The sequence below is a fragment of the Besnoitia besnoiti genome, chromosome X, assembly GCF_002563875.1.
Source record: "Besnoitia besnoiti strain Bb-Ger1 chromosome X, whole genome shotgun sequence".
Taxonomy (NCBI): domain Eukaryota; phylum Apicomplexa; class Conoidasida; order Eucoccidiorida; family Sarcocystidae; genus Besnoitia; species Besnoitia besnoiti.
Genome location: NC_042365.1, coordinates 762,842 through 781,923, shown reverse-complemented (window position 1 = coordinate 781,923; position 19,082 = coordinate 762,842). Strand labels below are relative to the sequence as shown.

The 19,082-nt window shown below is 62.5% G+C and overlaps 2 protein-coding genes across 2 annotated transcripts; one reads left to right on the top strand and one right to left on the bottom strand.

Annotated features, from left to right (window-relative positions):
• Nucleotides 1-287: 287 nt before the first annotated feature.
• BESB_016640 (uncharacterized protein) lies at nucleotides 288-8,417 on the top strand (the record flags this gene model as incomplete). Its single annotated transcript, XM_029360379.1, has 2 exons — nucleotides 288-7,530; nucleotides 7,894-8,417. 2 exons carry the CDS (start codon nucleotides 288-290, stop codon nucleotides 8,415-8,417), a joined length of 7,767 nt encoding a protein of 2,588 aa, XP_029216355.1.
• A 1,475-nt stretch (nucleotides 8,418-9,892) lies between these two features.
• Nucleotides 9,893-18,804, bottom strand: BESB_016630 (putative GTP-binding protein engA; the record flags this gene model as incomplete). Its single annotated transcript, XM_029360378.1, has 13 exons — nucleotides 9,893-9,956; nucleotides 10,306-10,430; nucleotides 10,854-10,970; nucleotides 11,484-11,606; nucleotides 11,892-12,056; nucleotides 12,448-12,551; nucleotides 13,108-13,220; nucleotides 13,652-13,864; nucleotides 14,148-14,227; nucleotides 14,851-14,967; nucleotides 15,447-15,512; nucleotides 15,900-16,138; nucleotides 16,785-18,804. The coding sequence occupies 13 exons, from the start codon at nucleotides 18,802-18,804 to the stop codon at nucleotides 9,893-9,895; spliced, it is 3,546 nt and encodes a 1,181-aa protein (XP_029216354.1).
• Between the last annotated feature and the right edge of the window lie 278 nt (nucleotides 18,805-19,082).

The window sequence follows — 19,082 nt, the reverse complement described above, 5'->3', positions numbered from 1 at the left end:
GACGCTTTTCGCCGCGCGCAATGGAGGCGATCGCCCTTCCGTCATCGCTCCGCCCTCGGCCACGCAACTGACTAGAGCAACTGACTAGAGCGGCGTCTCCTGCCCAGGTGAGTGCCGGACTCTCCGCCCTGGTGTCTGTGGGATCCCCCGACGCGCCTAGCAGTCCCGTCTCCGCTCCGCACATTTGAGGGCGTGGCCGAACCGTTATCCTCGAATCGCAAAGCAGAGAGGACAGAATCGACCACGACGCGGGCGTCCCTTGCGGCGCTGTAGAGGTGTCTCCACTCATGATGGTCGCCAAACACCTCCAGCGCGCCGAAACGACGTCAGCCGCGGCCGCCCCTCCAGCTGCCGTGACTGCCCAGGGTGCGCTCCCAGGCGGTCCCGCTAGCGCCCCTCGGTCTGCGGAAGACGCAGAGCGTGGAGAAGGCCTCGAGGGCAGCAACGAGATGGTGACGGCGGATGCGACCCTACTCGTGGAGGAGCCCGAGCAGGAGGCTTCTCCAGGTGCCTCAGCAGGCGGGGGGACAGCGTCGCGAGTTGAGCGACTCGACGACGCCGAGCCCCCCTGGCCAGGAGGGCCTCAGAGCGCAGTCAACCGTGGAGCCCCAGTGGCTCCTGCTGCTCCTGGAGATCCGCGCCACGCTGGCAGACTGGTGCAGGCGATCCCACAGCGGACCACCGCTGCTCGAGGAGACTTGCTGAGCAAACCGAAGGGCGGTGGTAAGTTCGTGCCGGGAGTGGAGCTGCTGCTGGGCGCGTCTCCAGAACGTACCGGCGCCCATGGCGATCTAGTGCGCAACGCCCCCGCGTGTCCCTCCCCTCGTCCACCTGCGTCTGTTGTACCTGCGGCGATGACCGTAAGTGGCGCCTCCGGAGGAGCCGCAGCGCTTTCGCGTGACACACAGTCGCTGGACCTGGTACGAAACGCTTCGTGCGTTGTACCAGCACTCTTCACGGAGCCCGTTCCGAGTACGGATTCGCTGTCTGCCGCGGGCCGTGCGGGCGCCTCCGCCGCGCCGGGCGTTAAGGGCGGACACCGGCGGGTGTTGGCGCGCATCAAGGCGGAATCAGCGGAGCGCGCCCGCAGCCGATTGTTAAGGGAAGCTAGACGACTCGCATCGTCTGCCAGAGTGAATTTGTTTCCCTTTTCGGAGTCGTCGCCTCACCCCACCGAACACGACGACGGGACATCGTCGGACGCGACGAGCTCGCACTCGTCGACCTCTTCGTCTCGCTCTCACTCGGGAGACGAACTCTACTGCAAGACGATGCTCTCGCGCGCACCGGAAAGCAGAAACGCCACCAGCGACGACAGCCACGGTCGAGACCTGCGGACTGAGGAAGATCCAAGCAGCGCGAGCACCGACGAGGGGCATGCACCACGCACGGCCGTGGTCGCGCGTGGCAGGGGGGCGGTCAGTTCCGATGAAGCAGCCTCGCGGCGGTTAACTTCGCCGGTGGAAGTCCTCTCGCGTTTCGCCCGTCTGGCCCTAACAGCGGGGAGGCCGAGCCAGAGAAGAACCCACAGGGCGAGGGGAGGGGGGGGCACGAAGCGCATTCATGCCGCCGCTGCAGCGAGACACGCAGCTCCACGCGGTGTGAGGAGGCTGTCGTCGCAAGCCTCCTCCGCGACGAGCAACTTCAGCAGCTCCCGTTCGGCGTCCGTCGTGTCCGCTTCGTCGGACGCGACATCGACGTCCTCAGACAGCAGCGTCTCCACTGTGGAGGCAGCCAGGAGGGACCGGGTACGGAGAAGACAGGAGCTGGAGATACGTGCACGTGGCGCGCAAGCGGCATTGAGCCAGGAACGACGCCTGCCAAGCAGGCGCATGCCGACGCAGGCTCCGCGACTCCACAGGCCCCATCCCGTGTTTTCTTCGTCTCTGTCTTCGTCCGCATCATCCGGCGAAGACTACCACCAGGTGCACTGCTCCACGCACGCCCGTCAGCATCCAGTGACGCGTGAGCCTAGTATGCGCTCACCCGCCTTTCGGTCGCCTGCGCCTGCCCGTCCTGACGCCGTTGCAGGCGGCTTGGCGTGGGCGCAGGCAGAAGTGTCCTCGCGCCCCCTGCAGGTCTCTTCTGGATCGCCTGCTACGGCTTCGCCGTTGTCGCGGCCGTCTGCGGACCGACGCCTTCCGTCGCGGAGCCCGGCTCGGCGCGCGTCTGAAGTCGTTCGGGCTAGAGCTGCAGGCGTCCCTTTGCTTCGGCTGCGGTCGCTGGCGCGCTTGACTGCCGTGAAGGAGAACGCCCAGCGCGCGCAGGCAAGAGTCCGACCGGAGGTTGAGGCGTCAAGCCAGGAGGAGGCATACCAACAACGAAGGAGAGTGGCACTGCTTCGCGGCGCCGACGCGTGGCTCGCGCTGCTGACGCCACTGGGCGACTCGCCTTCGCGAGGCCGCTTGCGAACGAACTCCTCGAGTCCTCTCTCCTCGAACACCAGCTCTTCGGATTCCGACGAGGGAGGAAGGCGCGCTAGAAAAGAATTCAGGAAGGAATGCGGCGCCGTCGGCGCGGGGCGGTCGACAGAGGAGCAAGTGAGCAAACATGACTTTGCAGCAGATGCGGCTGGACGCGTGGAGGCAGCGGCACCGGGCGCGGTGCAGACGCCCGCGCGGGTGGTGTCGTCTGAGTTGTTTGAGGAGACAGAAACGGAGAGCGAGTCTGAACACGAAACGAAGAACGAGAAAGGTGGGCGTCACACTGGCTTTTTCTCCAGATGGTTCCCGCCGAAACCCCAAACATCAGAGGCTGCTACGACAGCCACGCAGGGCGCCAGCCGTCTTCGGAGAGACCATCGATCTGGTTCGATCGAACGCGGCGTTCCGCTGCCATCTTCACCTTCCTCACCGCAGGCCTCCCACCCGTCGTCTCCACCCCCAACTTCTCTATCTCCGTCTTCGTTCGCCTCATCTGACTCAGGCGCCTCGCCGCGAAGCCGCTTGTGGACTCAGCAACAGCGAGCACTGCGACGTCGCACGCGCGAGGCTGCAGGACAGAGGCGCAGAGACCCGCGAAAGCGCGCGAGTACCTTGTTTGGCCTTCTGGATCTTTTCCCGCCGTCAGGGACTGCAAGGCGGCGCAAGGAGGGCTGGCGAATCAGCGAAGGTGGTTCAGGAGCGGCCGCGTCTTCCCTGGCGACTACAGAGTTGGATGGAGAGGTGCAGTGGCGCCCAGACGCCTCCTTCGTCGCAGTTCCGGTCGCTGCAACAGCAGTTGACACCTCGCCGCCGGAACACACCCGAGGGATGGAGACCCTAGAGAGCTGCGAGGGACGGCGACGCGCGAGGCAGAGCGAACGCGACGAGACGAGCCAGCCAAGCAGCGCGCCTTCACGCGTTCGCGGGGAAATGGCGGACAATGTCAGGGAGGGAAATGCCCTAGACAAGGCGTCATGCGAAGGAATGACGAACCAGAGACAGGGCGCGAGCGCCGTAGGCGATCGGCACAGTGAGGAGTTCAGTGAGGTCAACAAGCACGACGATCCGACCGATCCAGCAGCAAGCGGCGACGCGCCCTCGCCGTCCGCTCATCGAACGCCCCAAACTGCAGCTTCTCTTGGCCGTCGTTTCAACGGCTGCTCCAGTTCATCCTTGAGCTTGTCTTATCCTGGTAGCTCTTCGCTGCGTTCTGCCTCGTTCGCATCGCAGGCTCGCTCGTCTCCTGTCTCTGCAGCTTTCGACGCTTCTGTCCCTTCCGCGCCGTCACCGCCTGACCCTGAACAGGGGCGTGAACCGCGCGCCGCAGTCACGGCCTCTTTCGCGGCCTCGCAGCCTTCCGGAGCCGCGAAGAGAGTCGTCGTCGATGTGCGGGAACGAGGCGCAGCACGGGGAGAGAAAGAGATGGGGGAGCGAGCGGCTGTGGGTGGCGAAATCCACGTAGGCCACACTCACCGGAAACAAGAAAACGCGTTTTCGTCCGCCTCCTCTGTGTCACCTCGAGCGTCGTCTTCTGCCTGGTCATCGTCGCCTTCAACCTCAGCAGCTGCCTCCCCCACCGCCTCTTCGGCCTCGTCGCCTTCTTCGTTCCTGGTGGGCCCCCTCGGCCGCGGCACAACGTCGTTTTTTGCGTGGATACGAGGAGAGGACGTAGAGGCGGATTCGACGGAGATAGACCCGGAGAGAGAAGAGAGGGCGCCGATGTCTTCGGCCCTCTTGCCTCCTTCAGCCTCCGCAGTGGCTGGCAGCAGAAGAGGCGAGAACTTCGCACGTACTGTCTCTCGCCTTTCGCCGGCGTCTGGCGATATTCACGCAGCATCGGGACAAGGCGAACTCGCGACCACCCGGTCTTTGTCGCGTGTGGAAGGCGATGCCCATCCGTCAGAGCCTGCTTCTGCTTCTTCGTCATCTTCACCTCCGACGCGTCCTGCAGGCCGGGGTGTGGAAGCTCCGTCCAGCCCGCGGCCTAACCCAGCGGTCTCTGCGGCTCCACAGGATTCTGTGTCTGCAGTTCAGCCCCTGCGTGCGTTATCGACGCCGTCCTCAGCTCCGCGTGAGACTCGTGCGGATTCGAGGCGTCAAGTGAAGACAGGCTCAAGGCACGCAGGGGTCGTTCAAGTTGCGTCTGAACGTTCGTCTTCGTCACCGCGCTCCCCAGTCGCGCCGCCCTCCGGTGTGTTGCGTTCGTTGTCGTCGACGGCGTCGGCAGCCTCTGTCGCGGCTTGTGATCCGCCTGTCTCCTCCTCAACTGGACCGTCGCCATCCCGCCCCGAGGCTTGTCCCGCGGCTGCTGCTGTTGTCCATTTCAGCGCCGCATCCGCGTCGCTTTGCGCCGGCGCGCTCGCCGCGTCGCCTAACTGCGCGCCCGCCGCGTCGCCTAACTGCGCGCCTTCGACGTCGTCGTCGCCTTCTGTGCTGCCCCTCTCCGCTGCCTCCGGGGGTCGCGGCGCAGAGACCGCCGCGCACTTTCTTTCTCCAGCTTCCTCCGTCTCGTCTCCAGGCTCGCCCTCGTGTCCGTCTGCGCCTCTCGTGGATGCGCCTCTGCACGGGCCTTCTTTGCACGTTCCCTCGCCTTCGTCTCCGCAGTCCTCTCCTTCGCCTGCGTCCTTCTCCGGGCGCGTCTCGGGATCGGTGCCAGAAGCCGCGCACCGCCTGCCCACTTCGAAGTTCCGCTGGGTAGACCTCGACCGTCTCCCCCTCACATCGCAGGTCGCCTTCGATGATCTGACGCAGGCCATGCGCCGGCGCGCGTGCGCTGGACATCTCCAGGGCGCGTGCTGCTGCTGCATTGGATGCTCCACAGACTGTTCGCAGGCGGCGTCCGGTCTGCTTTCGTCCCTCTCTGTTCCTGGCGATGCCTTCGAGACTCTGAAGAGAGACGGCATGTGCACTTGCTTCTGTGGGACGTGCTGCTGCACCCGACGCCTGTGCGATGACGAGACCGACGCAGGCGTCAAGCGACTGTCGACGGCGACCGGTCATTCCTCCGCATTCCCTCGTGAAGCTCCGGATCTCTCATTCCTATTCGAAATTCGTGACGGGGGTGCGCTGCGCTCCTCCTCGGGCATGGCGAGATCTCCGAGTGCACTCAGCCAGGGAGGTTTGTCGGCTTCTGCGCATCCGTCCATCGCCGCCTTTCTCGCCTCGCGCATCCCCTCATTCCACGCGGGCTTGCCACCCGCGCGGCTCGCCGAGCTCCAGGCGAGGGCTTCGACGCAGCTGGCGGCGACGGTGGCGAACCAAGTGGCGCTGGCGGCCCGCTTGTTGGTGCACGCGCCAGCCAACGAGCTGGTGATTCCGTCGCTCGACCTGTTTTTGAATCAGCGGAAAGTGCGGTCTTTGATGGGGGTGCCGAGTCGGAACGTTGTGGAGCAGCTGCTGCGAATCCTCGGGCGGTTTCCCCGCTTCGCCTTGCCGCTGTACGACACCTTCCTCCTGGAGCAGGTCTGCGAGGACCCCGTGCTCCACCCCAGGCTGCAGGGCCTCGAAATTCCTTTCCGGCTGCTGACGCACGACTTCGTTTTCCTCGGCTCGTATGCCTATTTGGCAGACCTTCCGCCGTGGTCTCGGCCGCCAGTAAAAGTACTGCGCGTCTACAAGTTCCAGCAGCTGCAGTTGGTCGATACTGGCGAGACGCGCGAAGAGGCGACGGCTTCTGCGACGGCGCGGCAGCGGTCGTCGTGCGTATCTCGGTCCTCGTTTGAGGATTTCGATCTAGAGGGGGAAGACGACGGGATTCAGCGCGGGGGCGGGTTTGGGCGCAGAAGCAGCGTAGGAAGTGACTCGGGGCCTGAGACGTACGAGGAGCCGGAAGGCGTGCGGCGCCGACCCAGCATGCGCAGGGACCGGTCGGCGCGATGGCGAGGAGACAGCCACGGGACCACAACGTGGGCGCCGGCAAGCCCGGAGAGGCGACCGCTGGGATGCGACAGCCCAGGCGGAAGCACCGGCGCAGGGAGGGACAGGGAGACAACATCCGACCGTCCCCTGCAAGCGGCTCGCTCGTGCGCGGCTATGCGGCGACCAGAAAGCGAGCCTCAGGAGTCTGAGGGGCGCGGCGCCGGAAAGCGCGAAGAGATGCGGAGAAGACAGCCGGGCAGGAGAGGAGGCGAGGATGAGCGGCTGCGGCGGCAGCCATCTGAACGCGCTGGAGCAGACGCCCGACCGGTGGGAGGCACATACTCTGCGCCGACGCACGGGGCGCGGCCAGACGACTTGGAGGCTGAGCACCTGCAAGGCCTCGCGTTCTACAACCTGAAGCTGATGATGGGCGACTTTGCGGAGACGCTGGAGATCGTGGAGCTGCACTATGGAGAAATGTTTTACATCGAAGGCGATGTCTTTGCGTACTTCCGCGGAGTGACGACCTTCATGGACTCGCAGAACTTCCGCCTCGAGAGCATCAAGTGCCGACGGAGGGACGGTCCGCCGATCGTCCTCACTCCGTCAGGGGCCTCGGCCTCGCCAGGCTCCGCCTCCGGAGTGGGCGAGAGCTGGAGAGGCGAGGCGGCGAGGCGCACGCCCACGCGACAGGTGCCCCGGCGGAGACGAGGAGAGCGAGGAGAGAAAGGCGGGTCCTGCGGCGCATGCCAGGCGCGCCAGACGCCGAGCAGTGGCGACAAGGCTTGTGGGATCTGCTGCAGGTGTCGAGCGCGGCAAGTTGCCCGCGACAGCAGCTCGTGCGTCACCTCCGAGGAGGAGAAGGAACCGGGCATCAGCTTCGGCTGGGCAGACAGAGAGTCCCGCGTTCGGCGAGGAAGCAGCGAAGACGATGAAGGCTCGTCGTCGGATGAAGAGCAAGGAGGATGGAGGGGGCGGCGCCAGGAGATTCGGGCGCGCGAGACGGACAACCGGAGGGACCGGCTCCGACGCACGCGAGGGGGGGCGCAAGCGGAGAGACAACGGAGTCGGTCTTACCACGCGCGCGGCGCGCTCGAGACCTATGGTTCGCGCAAGACTAAGCCCGCTGAGACTGAGACAGAGGACGACGGCGCCGGTAACGAGACAGATGATGAAGACATTGACGGGTTCGTGCGTACGCGCACTCTCGTGGATCGCGTGTACGGCCCGAAGGATGAAGGCGGAATAGGTAAGCGGACTGCTGCAGTAACGTGCCCGGCTCGAGATTCGGCTCCGCAGCCGAAACGGAAGCCGTGGAGGACCCCCGAAGGAGCCACACACTCGATTCTGAGACAAACGCATTCTCACACGTAGTCTAGCAGGCAAATCGAAATCGTCTGACAAGAGAGCGCCCGGTTAGTAGTCTATCGGGGCGCGCCCGCGGCACTTGTGTGTTTCAAGCTGCACGCTGAGGCCAGTCTTTATCTTGGGTCGAGCTAATGTTCGTCGTGTGTCTCATTTACGACTTGGGTGGCTGTCTCGTATCCAAGTGCCTCCCCGCTGTGGCTGTAGACTTTTATTTCTGCTGCGCCGTTTCTGCCTTTCTTTGCAGGCTCTGGCATTGCTCGAACCTTCACCAACATCGTGCGCGCCTTGGATATGGGCAGCCGCCGCCGCACAGACATCGTCGTGGAGGGCGCTCCGCTTCTTTCGTTCTTCTCATCGCCCTCTTTGTTGGTCGCGCCTTCGCGGCTGCTGAGCGGCTCGCCCGGCATCGGAGAGGAGGCGAGCTACATAGCGACGCCAGCGAAGTGGGAGATTCACTCCGTGACGTACGTGAAGAAACCCCGGAGCCCGTTTCCCGTCTCCACGCCTGTCGAGGAAACGGAGAGGTCCTCTGCGCGGGGCCAGGTCCGACTGCGCCGGGACGCGTCGACTGCGACTCCACCGGCGCGACCCTCAGGCCGGGCGGAGGGGCGCGACGAACAGGCGCCGGTGGGCGAGCGGGGTGCGGAGACGCGAGAAGGCTCTGACAGCCGTGACGGGAGGAGACCGACTTTTCTTGGGTACTTACTCGGCGACGACGACATTGAGGACGACGACCCTCTCGCTTTCTTTGATGGCACGTGGTACTGAGCGAACGTCCGCGAGGCCGTCTCACCTGGGGGCGCTCTTCGGGCTGTGTCCTTCTTGCATGCCTTGCGCGAGGCAGACCCATTCGGACACGCAAGAAGACGCCTTGTACATTGCAGCGGCCGACATGGCAACTCCGCAGCCAGCTCAGTCTGGGCGGGAGCGCCTGAAAAGTGGACATTGAATGTTCCGCCGAGGCGCTTTGCTGTTCATCCCTGCAGCGCGGACACAGTTTCCGTGATGGTCGCGCGAACAGTGCGACCGTAGGGGGCGTCGGACTCTTCCACGTAGGAGTTGCTGCAATGAGAGCGATCGCGCGGGCAACGAGATGTATGTGGGTGACCGCGACTCGAGGAATTGCTGGGCTCCCTGGTACACTTCTGACCCAAGTCGCTATCGATGCGTCGCCGTTTTAGGCCCCTTACGTTGTGCCATGCCTCGGCGGAGCTGAGTAGGTGCAGGAGGTGTTTTCTCTGTACGTTGAAACATGCATCCGGGAGACGCGCTCTGTGTTTCGAGCAGACACGAAGAGGGCAATAATTAATAGGGCTGGAAGGACGGAGACAAGCGAAATCCCCGCATGCGAGATGCTACGGCTTCTGTATCTGGCTGTTGCCTTTCATACGTCTTTGCTTTCTTCGCCGAGCCCCCATAGCCACACCAGCGTGGAGTGGTTTATATTTTGTTTCTTACTCTGCTGTGCATGCATGCGGCTGCGATACATGTGGCGATGCCTATTCGGTGCTGCCTAAGTGGGCTCGAGCGCGTGAATCCACGCGCAGAAGCTCTAGCTGTGCTTCGCATAGAGCCTGTTTAAAGCGAAAAACTGTGAAGTCAGCCACAAGACGACATACGCGGAAGCACCGTGGCTTGCCTCCGTACTGGCCCCAGGCTTTTTTTCTACCCAGCTGTTTAGAGATGCCCTTCGATATGAAGTGCGGTGCCCCTTGCTGTTGATGCATCAGTGTCCGTTTCTTGTGTTTTTCACTGTTTCTCCGTTGCCACACTGGCTTCTTTGAGGGGGTAACCGCGGGCAGCTCCCGGTGGCGCACTCTTTTCTTTTGTGGTGCTTTTTCCAGATAAGTGTGTCGGCTCTCTGCGCATGGCTGGCGTCTGTGGCGGGTCCATGCGCAAAAGCGAACATTGTAGAACTGGAGATTTCAACGTTCATGTTGCACAAAAACTCCGACAGCGTCGCCCGACTAAAAACGATGCGCTTCATAGGCTCAGCCGTGCCATGAGAGTTCGCAGCGCCACGTGCGCACAGCTGCCCTTCGCTTATCACAACGCCATGAAGGCGAGAATGCAAGCTCGGCATACACTGCACATTTAAAATGAAGCTGCATGGCTCGCGAGATCCACCTCGAAGCGACAGAAGCAGCGGGAAAAAAGCGGCCGCTCATCGGACAGACGAGCCTGCAGCTCGTGACGAACGCATGAGGCAAATCCCTTGAAATTCGATATCAGGGACTATGCATTTATGTCGCCCTCGAGCGAGAAACCTTTTCCAGCTGGCGGCGTCGTTTTTCGCGAAATATCCACCTGAGCGCAGCCACAGGGCACGATCCCCAACACACACGCAGACCCATCCGTGAGGCAGAGAGCGAAGGACAGCGACACACTCAGCGATGTGCGAACCAAGCGAACCGTTAATTCAGAGGAGGGCCGCGACACAAGGCACGCGTAAAGACGAGAAAACGACGCATGCCACAGCGCCGCACGCGCCGGCGAGTCCGTGGGGGCCGTTCACCCCGTTTGTCACCACTGGCAAACTTCGTCCGGCCTAAAACGTCCGCGGCGGTGACGTTTCGCATGCGCTGGCTTCCCCGCCTTCAGGCACCGGCGCTCCTAGCCTCGAAAAATTCAAATATCCCCCTGTCGGCTGGCGTACGTGATTGGCGTATGGTGAAAATTGAAGGCTGTGCGCGTGGAGTAATCTAGGTAGAGGCGGTACACCTCAGGAAAGTAGTCCGCTTTATTGCAAAACACCACGATTGTCGGAGGCTGGGTGGACGCCTGCAATCGACACGCAAACGCAACCCCAAGTAGGTGTACACGCGTGAATCAAACTCGATAGAAAATAACTATATGGAATCCGACGGGCTGACGAGGGCAACACCTTGATGCGCAAGCTATCTGGAAGTTTACTGATAGCCCCTCGAAACAAAAAGACCAGTCAGCACCAGCGGTGTTCTTTAGAATAGGCGTACCTGAAAACAGTTACTTGCGTACTGACACATGGGAATATACATGAATCGTACGCGCGCTTTCAGAAAAGATGGCCGTCTCGTCACCAAAAGCGGGTAGACGGGTAGGTAAATCGCACACGTCATGGGTACCGGCGGAATTTCCGGCAGACGCGAAACTCGAGACTGGCGGGCACGTCGCATAGGTGCGTCAGGCTTGGCGTCTAGTCATCTTCGAAGCCTGACTGCTCACCTGCTGCGCGACGTAGATCTTTCCTCGCTTTCTCCCCTTCATGAGAGGAGGCGGATGCACCGCGAGCGCGTCCCGGAGTACGAAGTTCAACAGACCCGTTCCCAGTCGCCTCCGGTGCTGGGGAACAAAACCAAACAACGCCCTGTCGCAGAAGTAGAGAGCCCTCCACTGGGGTGACTCTCGCAGCGACACAAAAGAGGAAAAGGGGCTGTGTTTTGCAGCCAGTCGCACCGCACTGCACTCGGTTCGTTGAGCACCTTGACCCTAGTGGAGTATTGTCTACGCCTACCAAGAGCGAAAAGAATTCATCTGTCTACTAAACAGGCGGCAGGCCAGCACGGATCCTGCCGGACGACGCGCAGATGCACCTGTGATACGGGAAGCGTTGCACGCTGTCGACGCGTAGCCGGCGTGAACGCTAAACCCAGATCCGTATCTATCTATAGATCGACATCAATGCGCATCTACGTACCTCTCTATTTGTGAGTGCACGCATCGTCGGCTCGCACCCTTGTTTCTCCCCTAACGGATGTAAATGCATGCAGAAGGGACGCAAATAGCGGCAACCGCATCCACCTCTAGGCGCATATGTACGCATATTACGCCCCTGCATGCCTGGAGGCTACGCACCTGTTGAACAGCTTCGTTGACTGCCGCCCAGATACGAGCTGCGTTTTTGCCGGTCTTGGCGGAGACGTACACGATTGAAGCCCATCGCAGCGGGTAGAACACCGACCGGATGTAAGTGTCGACCTGACAACCGGAGGCCAGCGGAACACACGCGCATGCAGTCACGCCCGCCCGCGCAAAGAGGCCGTCTTGCTGTCAGATCGTTACGTAGAAGTCGAGCTACACCCGCATAGAAGTTCATATATATACAAGTATATATATATATATATATATATAAATATAATTATGCTTGTAGTGTGCAGTGAGCCTGCAGACACACTACGGTACACGTGCGGGCTGAGCGCGTTTCTATCGAGAATGCGCCGCGTTTCTTGCGCGCCAGCCTTCTGTCCCTTCGGCGGCGCTGACCTCCTGATGCGATGTGGCGGCAGTGTCGACTGTGTCCCATTTGTTCATGACGATGACCGCAGCGCGACCTTCTTCCGCAATCTTTTTCGCCAGCAGCACATCCTGCTTTACGAGGCCGCGCTCCGCGTCGCAGACGAGCAGACACACGTCGCACCTCGCCAGCGCCTTGGAGAAAGCACACGAGGACAAAACAGCAACGGAATCGCCACGCGCGCTCCCACGACAGCCCAGAGGCCTCGACGGGGGAGGGGGGGGGGCGACATGCCGAAGCCCCGCGACCGCCACGCGAGATCCGCGATCCAGAACTGTATAACTCAAATCGAATAAACAGAGACAGTGTAGTTCCTCGAATACTGAAGATGACTCCGGTTATGAGATAGAGACAACCAAGTTCAAACACGTTCCTCGCACAGAGAGAGGTCCGATCCACGCGTCGAATGGAGGAAGCGACTGCCACAAAGAGGACTGGCTGTCGCCGCCCCCCGCAGCTCCAGAGCCGACCTGGCAGCACATGGCCCTGGAGGGCGCCGCGGCAGCGGTCATTCGCGAGCCTTACCCTCTCGGCGCGCTTCACCATGACAAACTCCGTGCCTTTCTGGGCCTTCACCACGCGCGCCCGCCGAATGCCCGCAGTGTCGATGAGGCGATACACGAGAGAGTCTGAAGCAGAACACACACGAGTGCAGACGCAAGTCAGGCACTCGCATCAACGCGGTGAGGCCAGCTCTAAACCGCAAAGGGCGGCGCTAGGAGTCGCCTCGACTGCGACTGGCTGAGGCTCCTCCACGAACAAGCTGGAAAAGGCAGGAGGCTACGGGGCAACGGAAACCTGACGTCACTCAACCCCACACAACCGCAACGCACACGTGGAGATCCTGTTCTGTGTGCCGCCGCTCGCCGGCGACCTGAGGCATATCCACGCACAACGGAATGTGCCGGGGGGCCGCCGCCCGAGGCGCGACTCTCCGACAGCTTTGCTGCACGTCCAGGCGTGCCGCGAGGGACTACCTGCATGCGACGGAGGCACAACTCTGGCTGCCATATCTGGTTGACCTGCACCCGCCCCCTCCTGTGTGCCGCATCATCGCCCGCTAGATTGAAAATGTCATTTACCGCCCCCTGTGGACCGGACGGGCGCCGCCACGGAGCGCCTCACACGTGCAGCGCCGTCTCAGGTTTCACAACCTCGACGCCAGGCAAGGCATTTTTCGCGTACCTCGTTTGACGAGCTCGTCGACGGCGTCGCGAGTGGTGCCCGCCTCGGCGCTTACGAGGCTCCGCGTGAACCCCAGCAGCCGGTTGAGCAGCTGCGATTTGCCGACGTTCGGCCTGCGAGAACGACCGGGGAGCACACCGAAACCGCGACACACGGCTGGAACGGATGCAAACAGCCGAGGCTACGCGCGGAGTCTCAGCGACAATCGACGAAGTCGCCTCTTTCGCATGCACGGGGAGCTCGAAGTCTCGCGCGAGGGGGCGCCAGCGCCTTGGCGCGTCCCCGTCGATGCGTGTGCCGATCGCTGCCACGTAAAACCTAAACCGTAGCCGGAGTACGGCGACGGCGCTGAACGGTGAGACGACGCAGATAAGTGAGGAGCGTGTCACCCGCGCGTCGCGACGCGAACGCGCAACGTTCTCGTCTGCGTAGGCAGCACACCGCGACCTCGCCTGAGGCATGCGCAGCTTTCTGAGACAGCAGTGGACAGGCGCAGCCGCGCCAGGCGAACCGTGTCGTTCTCACTGCGTCGCGCGCTTCTCACCTGCCGATGATTGCCACACTCACGTCTTCCCTGGCGAAACTCGAGCCGCCGAGCGCCTCCTCGAGCCCCCGCCATCTTCCCTGGCGCGTCCGCGCGCGGTCGCCGCGTGCGGTCGCGCTGTTGGGCTCTGCCGTGCCTTCTGCGGTTCTTATCGTGTCGCCCCGCGTCAGTCTCTGCGACGAGGCCTCCAGCGGCGGAACGTGCCGGAAGCAGCTGCGAGCAAATTACGCGAAAAGGGGCGCCCAGAAGAAGCCGTAGTCAGCCCATCGCATCGAACGGCACAGGAAACAGAGGTTCCGCATACGCAATGGAAATGTGCGCTCGGCGAGCCGAGCCGGGGCCTCGAGACAGCACGCTGCGGGCGACTTGCTGGCTGTCCCCATCGTCTAGCGGATAGACCGTTCGACTTGCACGCACGTCGTCGTTCTCGTCGTGCTCTGCCATGTCTGAAGAGTTTCAGCTGCGCGGCTGAGCTGACCCCATCCACTTCACTTACGCATCAAGAAGATCCGCGACGCCGACGCCTTCCACGGCGCTACAGGGGAAAGGCTCGCCGAGCCCCAGCTTCCAGAATTCCTGAAGAAAGACAGGCGCCCAAGCCCAAGCGGTCGACGCGACGCGCACGACAGAGACGCCGGCTACAGTCCACGCGCAGCACTCGTCAGAAAAGAGTCAACATGGCCGGGGCTGCGCCGCAGCGCACTTTTGCCCCGCGCCTCGTGAATGCACGCGACAGCTGCAAGACACGCACGCACCAGCCTTCCTGCTTCCCCCTAGGCTCACAAGTGTGTAGACTCACACGAGTGCAAGTGGGTAGCTGACCGCCTGCGCGCACCAAGTGCGCGTTCACGGGCAGAGGCCGACTGGCGACGCCAGCGCCCGGTGCACGTTGCGACAAGAGGAAAAAGTAGGGAGGAAATCGGGGCACACAGAGATCTGCAGTTCTTGTCGCTGTGGGGCTAGCCACGTCGGGGCGCGACCGGTTGAGAACCTCAGCACCCTAGGGACTGCAATCGCACGAGTCACAAGCGCGGAACTAAGCTCGCGTCCGGCGACCGCCTCCACGCACACCCCACACCGCGCGTGCGGCATGAAGCGCGCCACGGGTTGGAATTCGCGAGCGCGTTTTCGAATTCTTGCTGCGTGCGAAGAAATGCTTTCCAGGAACAACGTCCAGACTTGAGCGCTGGGCGACGCACCTGCGCGGCCGCCCGCCCCGAGCGGTAATTTTCGCTCTTGTTGACGCAAACGACCGCGGGCTTCCCGGAGCGGCGGAGGAACTCCGCAATCACCTCGTCCTCTCCATCGAGGCCGTGCTGAAGAAGCACACGGGCACACGCGACGCCTGCGAAGGAGATAACCAGAATCTCCTGGTCAACCTCTCGGCCTTTTGGCTTTCGAGAGCCGGGAAAGCGGAACAATGAAATCACGCCCAGCTAGCGCAAGCCCGCAGATCCCCGAGAGCACCGCGACACCCCCTTGCAGGTGAAACGTGCACTACGACCCAGACGCCGCAGTATAGAAAATTCTCTCCATGAGATGCGGAAAGCGTCATGGGTACCGAGACCGCCGTTCACCTACGAAGTCTTAAGTCCCAGAACCCACACGAAAACACCTCCCTGTCCAGCTGCAGAGCAGCCGCAGACAAAGCGACGGGAAGGAGAGAGTCGACTGATGCTGAGGCGAAGAAAAACAAAACGCGATGAATCGAGAAGGCCACAAGAGACAGCGCGGAACCGGCGAAGAGGCGGATGATGGTATCAGACAACTGCTCAGGGGGGCGAGCGAGACGTACTCGGCCGTCGACGACGAAGATCGCGCACGCGGCTTCCTGCAGGGCGAGCTGCACTTGAGTCCGAATCTGAAAAGCAAACAAAAGCCTCGGGCAATGCTTCAGTTTTCAGGACTCGTGTGCACGCGACGAAGGCATGCCTTACTTGGGCGACGCTCTGCACGTATTGAACCAAACGCGTTCACGAAATTCACATCCGCCTGCGAGGCAAGATGCATCTTCCGACGAAGCAGGAGCAGGTGCATCTATGCCGCGCTCTTCTCTGCCGCCTTTCTTGCGACCTCAAAAACGCATCGACGGCCTGCGACTAAGCCAGCTGAGTGTCTGCTGTTGCGTGTACCGCGCCAGCCTCCAGCTGTGCGGCGCCGCTGCGACCGGTGTGCGGCGACCAGGCGCCACACGCGCCCCGAGAGGGGCCCCCTAGCCCAGTCGTGAAACTCGCGCTCGCGTCCTCACCTCGTCGGCGTAGAGCGCTGCAGCGTAGCGGTCTTCCTCGAATATAAGCCCGCCAGTGTCGACGACAACGAAGGGGCGACCGCGCCAGAGCGAGAAGGCGTAGTGGCGGTCTCGCGTTGTTCCTTCCTCGTCGCGAACAATCGCATCGGAGGCTGCATCGTCCCTGTCCTTCAACCTGTTAAAGAGCGTGCTTTTGCCGACGTTCGGTCGCCCCAGCAGGCAGATGCGCGGAAAAGTGTCTGCAGCAGACGACGGGCGAAGGGAGGCCAGAGACCTGCTCGATGAAACCTCTTTTACAGGAGCGGAAGAGACAGAATGCCGAGGAGCCACGAGGCAAACAACACATACACAGATGTATAAATATATATATGCAGTACATGTGCACATATTTGATAGATGTAGCAACGAAGTGAAACAACGCGGAAGGCCTGCAGGGGTAGATCTGCACATGCACAGGCCTGTATGCTCAGCGCGAGTTCCTCGAGGGCGAGCTCCCGGTGTTGACGGCCGGCGTGCAGAAGGACTGCGAGACACTTGAAGAATCAGACCACAGGAGGTTGAATCTTTCAGAGTAGCCACAGACAAAACAAACACTGGTGAAGTAACGTCTTCACGTGTGGCATGGCTTAACCACTGGAGACAAACAGATTCATGCGGCACGCGAGCGAGCGAACTTGAACCCTCCAGAGACACGAGAGAGGCGCTGCGCGGCAGAATCAGAGAAACCGCCAACACAAAACGAGCCGACGAAGCGACGCGAGGCAGGGAGGTCACACGTTTGAGTCGCCCCCCCTCTTTTCCTTTGGCGCTACTGTGGCTGGCGCTGAAATCGTTCGAAGCCTGTCCGAAGACGCGCGCGCTCTCTCTCTGCCTGCGAGGGCCTACCATCGCGACGAATAAGCTGCTGAGGTGACGGCCGCGGACTGGAGAGCTGCCTGTCTCCCTCCAGCGCGCGAGACTCTCGATCGCTTCCCCCCCCTCGCCTAGCTTCGCCGTCGCTTTGCTCGAGCGCCCGCGGCGTGTCCAGTCCGTAGCCGCGTTCTTCCGCTGTCTCGGTCTCTGCATCGTCTGCTTCCTCTTCTTCCCACGCGTCTGCCTCGTCAGCCAGCTGCAGCTCCGCGCGTCTGCCGCCTCGCGGGCGTCGGATCCACGGGGCTGGCCGCGACCACGCGGGACTGGCGCCGTCGGCGTCTGTTTTTTCTCGCGGCGTCTCGGGGTCGCGTCGTCTTGCTTCTCGCAGACGTGTGAGCGCGGCAGCCCTTTCCCGCTCGTCCTCGGGAGAACGTTCCCCACCCGCGAGAGGCGCCGCGAAGTCCCCATCGCGCCAAGACGCATCTTCGTCTCCGTCGTCTTCTTCGTCGCCTTCTTCGCCATCTTCGTCTTCTCCCTCGGTCTGCTGCACTCCGCCAGCCGTCGCCGCTTCTTCTGTTTCTTCCGCCCGCAGCTCGGCGCGCCTGCGCCCGCTTCGCAGCCGTCGCCCTGCGTCCGGAGGGGAGTCCCCGCGCCAGGCGAGGAAGCACGGGCGACGTGGCGAGCGGTTGTGGCCTTCTTCGTCCCCGCAGGCAGCATCTGCTGCGTTCGCAAGTCCTTCTGCGTCCGCCCTGCATCTCCGCGTTCCGGCTGGCGCGGCGCCTGAGGCTGTCGGTTTGCCGCTTGGCTGTCGCCCCTCGCGGCCGCCCACCCCCCGCGCGTTGCGCCTTCGCTTCTCCGCGCGCCGCGCGCAAGGCAGGCCTTCCGCCGAGCGGTGACGATTGGGACGCGCTGCGGAGGCCGAAGTGAAGGGCGATATCGCAAGCGAAAGCGCAGAAGGAGAGGGCGAGGCGACGCTTGAGTCTAAAGAGTCTGGCGACGCACGCCCTGCCGTCTGCTCCAGGGTCGCACGAGCCGCCCCCCGCGCCCGCGCTTCTTCCCACAGTCTGCTGCAGAAAACGCGCCCGTCGACTCCAAACGCGCCATGGGTAATTCGCCGCGACGGAAGGAGATACCGGCGAGAGGACGAGGCAGAGGCAAGAAACAACGAAGGGAGGGCTGCCGCGCCACACGCGTCCGCAGCGTCTCTGCTGTGCAGGAAGGCGCTACGGAGCCCGAGAGGGCGTGCGCCGGAAGGACCCTTTTGTCTTCTTTCGCTGCCCTTCCAACCGGCCGCAGACGGAAAAAGATCGAGGGCGCTTGCTCGCCATGGCGGCATTCGCTGCTTCTGACGTCGACTAGAAGAAGAAGCGGGACAGAACGCGGCGACGCCGTGCGCGAGTGAGGGTGAATCGTCCCCAACGCGCTGCGCCTGGCCTGCGGAGAGGAAGGGAGGGATGCGATGCAGCTGCGTCGTTGCGAGAGACGAGAACGAGGCAAAATCAGAAGACAGCAAGCTCGCTGGAGACAAGGTCGCGTCGAGAAATAAGGGCGGCCTCGATCGTCCGTGTCCACGAACGAACCCGTTGAAAGGCAAAAGATGAACGCGAGAGGGCGGAGGGAGGACGGCTTGCCGACTCCACCTGGCGCCTTTCTCCTCTGCAGCCGCTTCGACGGCATGCAGAGCTGCGCTGAACTCCCAATCAGCGAGAAATCCCGAGCCGACGGGGCGAAGCGGCGTAGCTGAATGGCGAGCGCGATCGAGAGCGTCTCGAGGTTCTCTTTGCGTGGGCGGATCCGAGGTCTCTTGACAATTCGCAGTCGCGCAGCGCGGCGCCCACGAAAGATGATGGAAAAAAGAACAATAAGGATTCAGCACAGCGCCGCTGCAGGCGGCGGGCACCACGTCAGCGACTGAAGCTTCGCGAGAGAGCGGGCGCCGATTCGTTCGTAAGCCCGCAACCGTGTTGTCGGCGCCCGCCAGGAGCCAGAGAAGCGAGAGAAAGAGGAAGAGAGGGGGCCGAAAATTGGCGAAATCATGGTTTATGCTAGCCATGGATCGAAAAAGGAGTATGTGCGGCTGTCAACGCCGCGGTCGCCCGCAGCTTTCGCCCAATGAGAAGCGAGCCGGGCTGTCAGCACACCATAGCGGATCAGCGCGCGTCGGCGCGACGCGGTTCTGCCGAACAGTGGAGAGCTGGGAGGAAGGGGATTAAACCTTTCGCAAGAGCGCGTCGATGCCCTGCGCTTGTAAAACACAACTACTTCGTAGTTTGCAGGAAAAACGTCGAAGGCTGCCGCGGTGGTTTCTGTCCCGCGGAGCCGAAGTGTCGG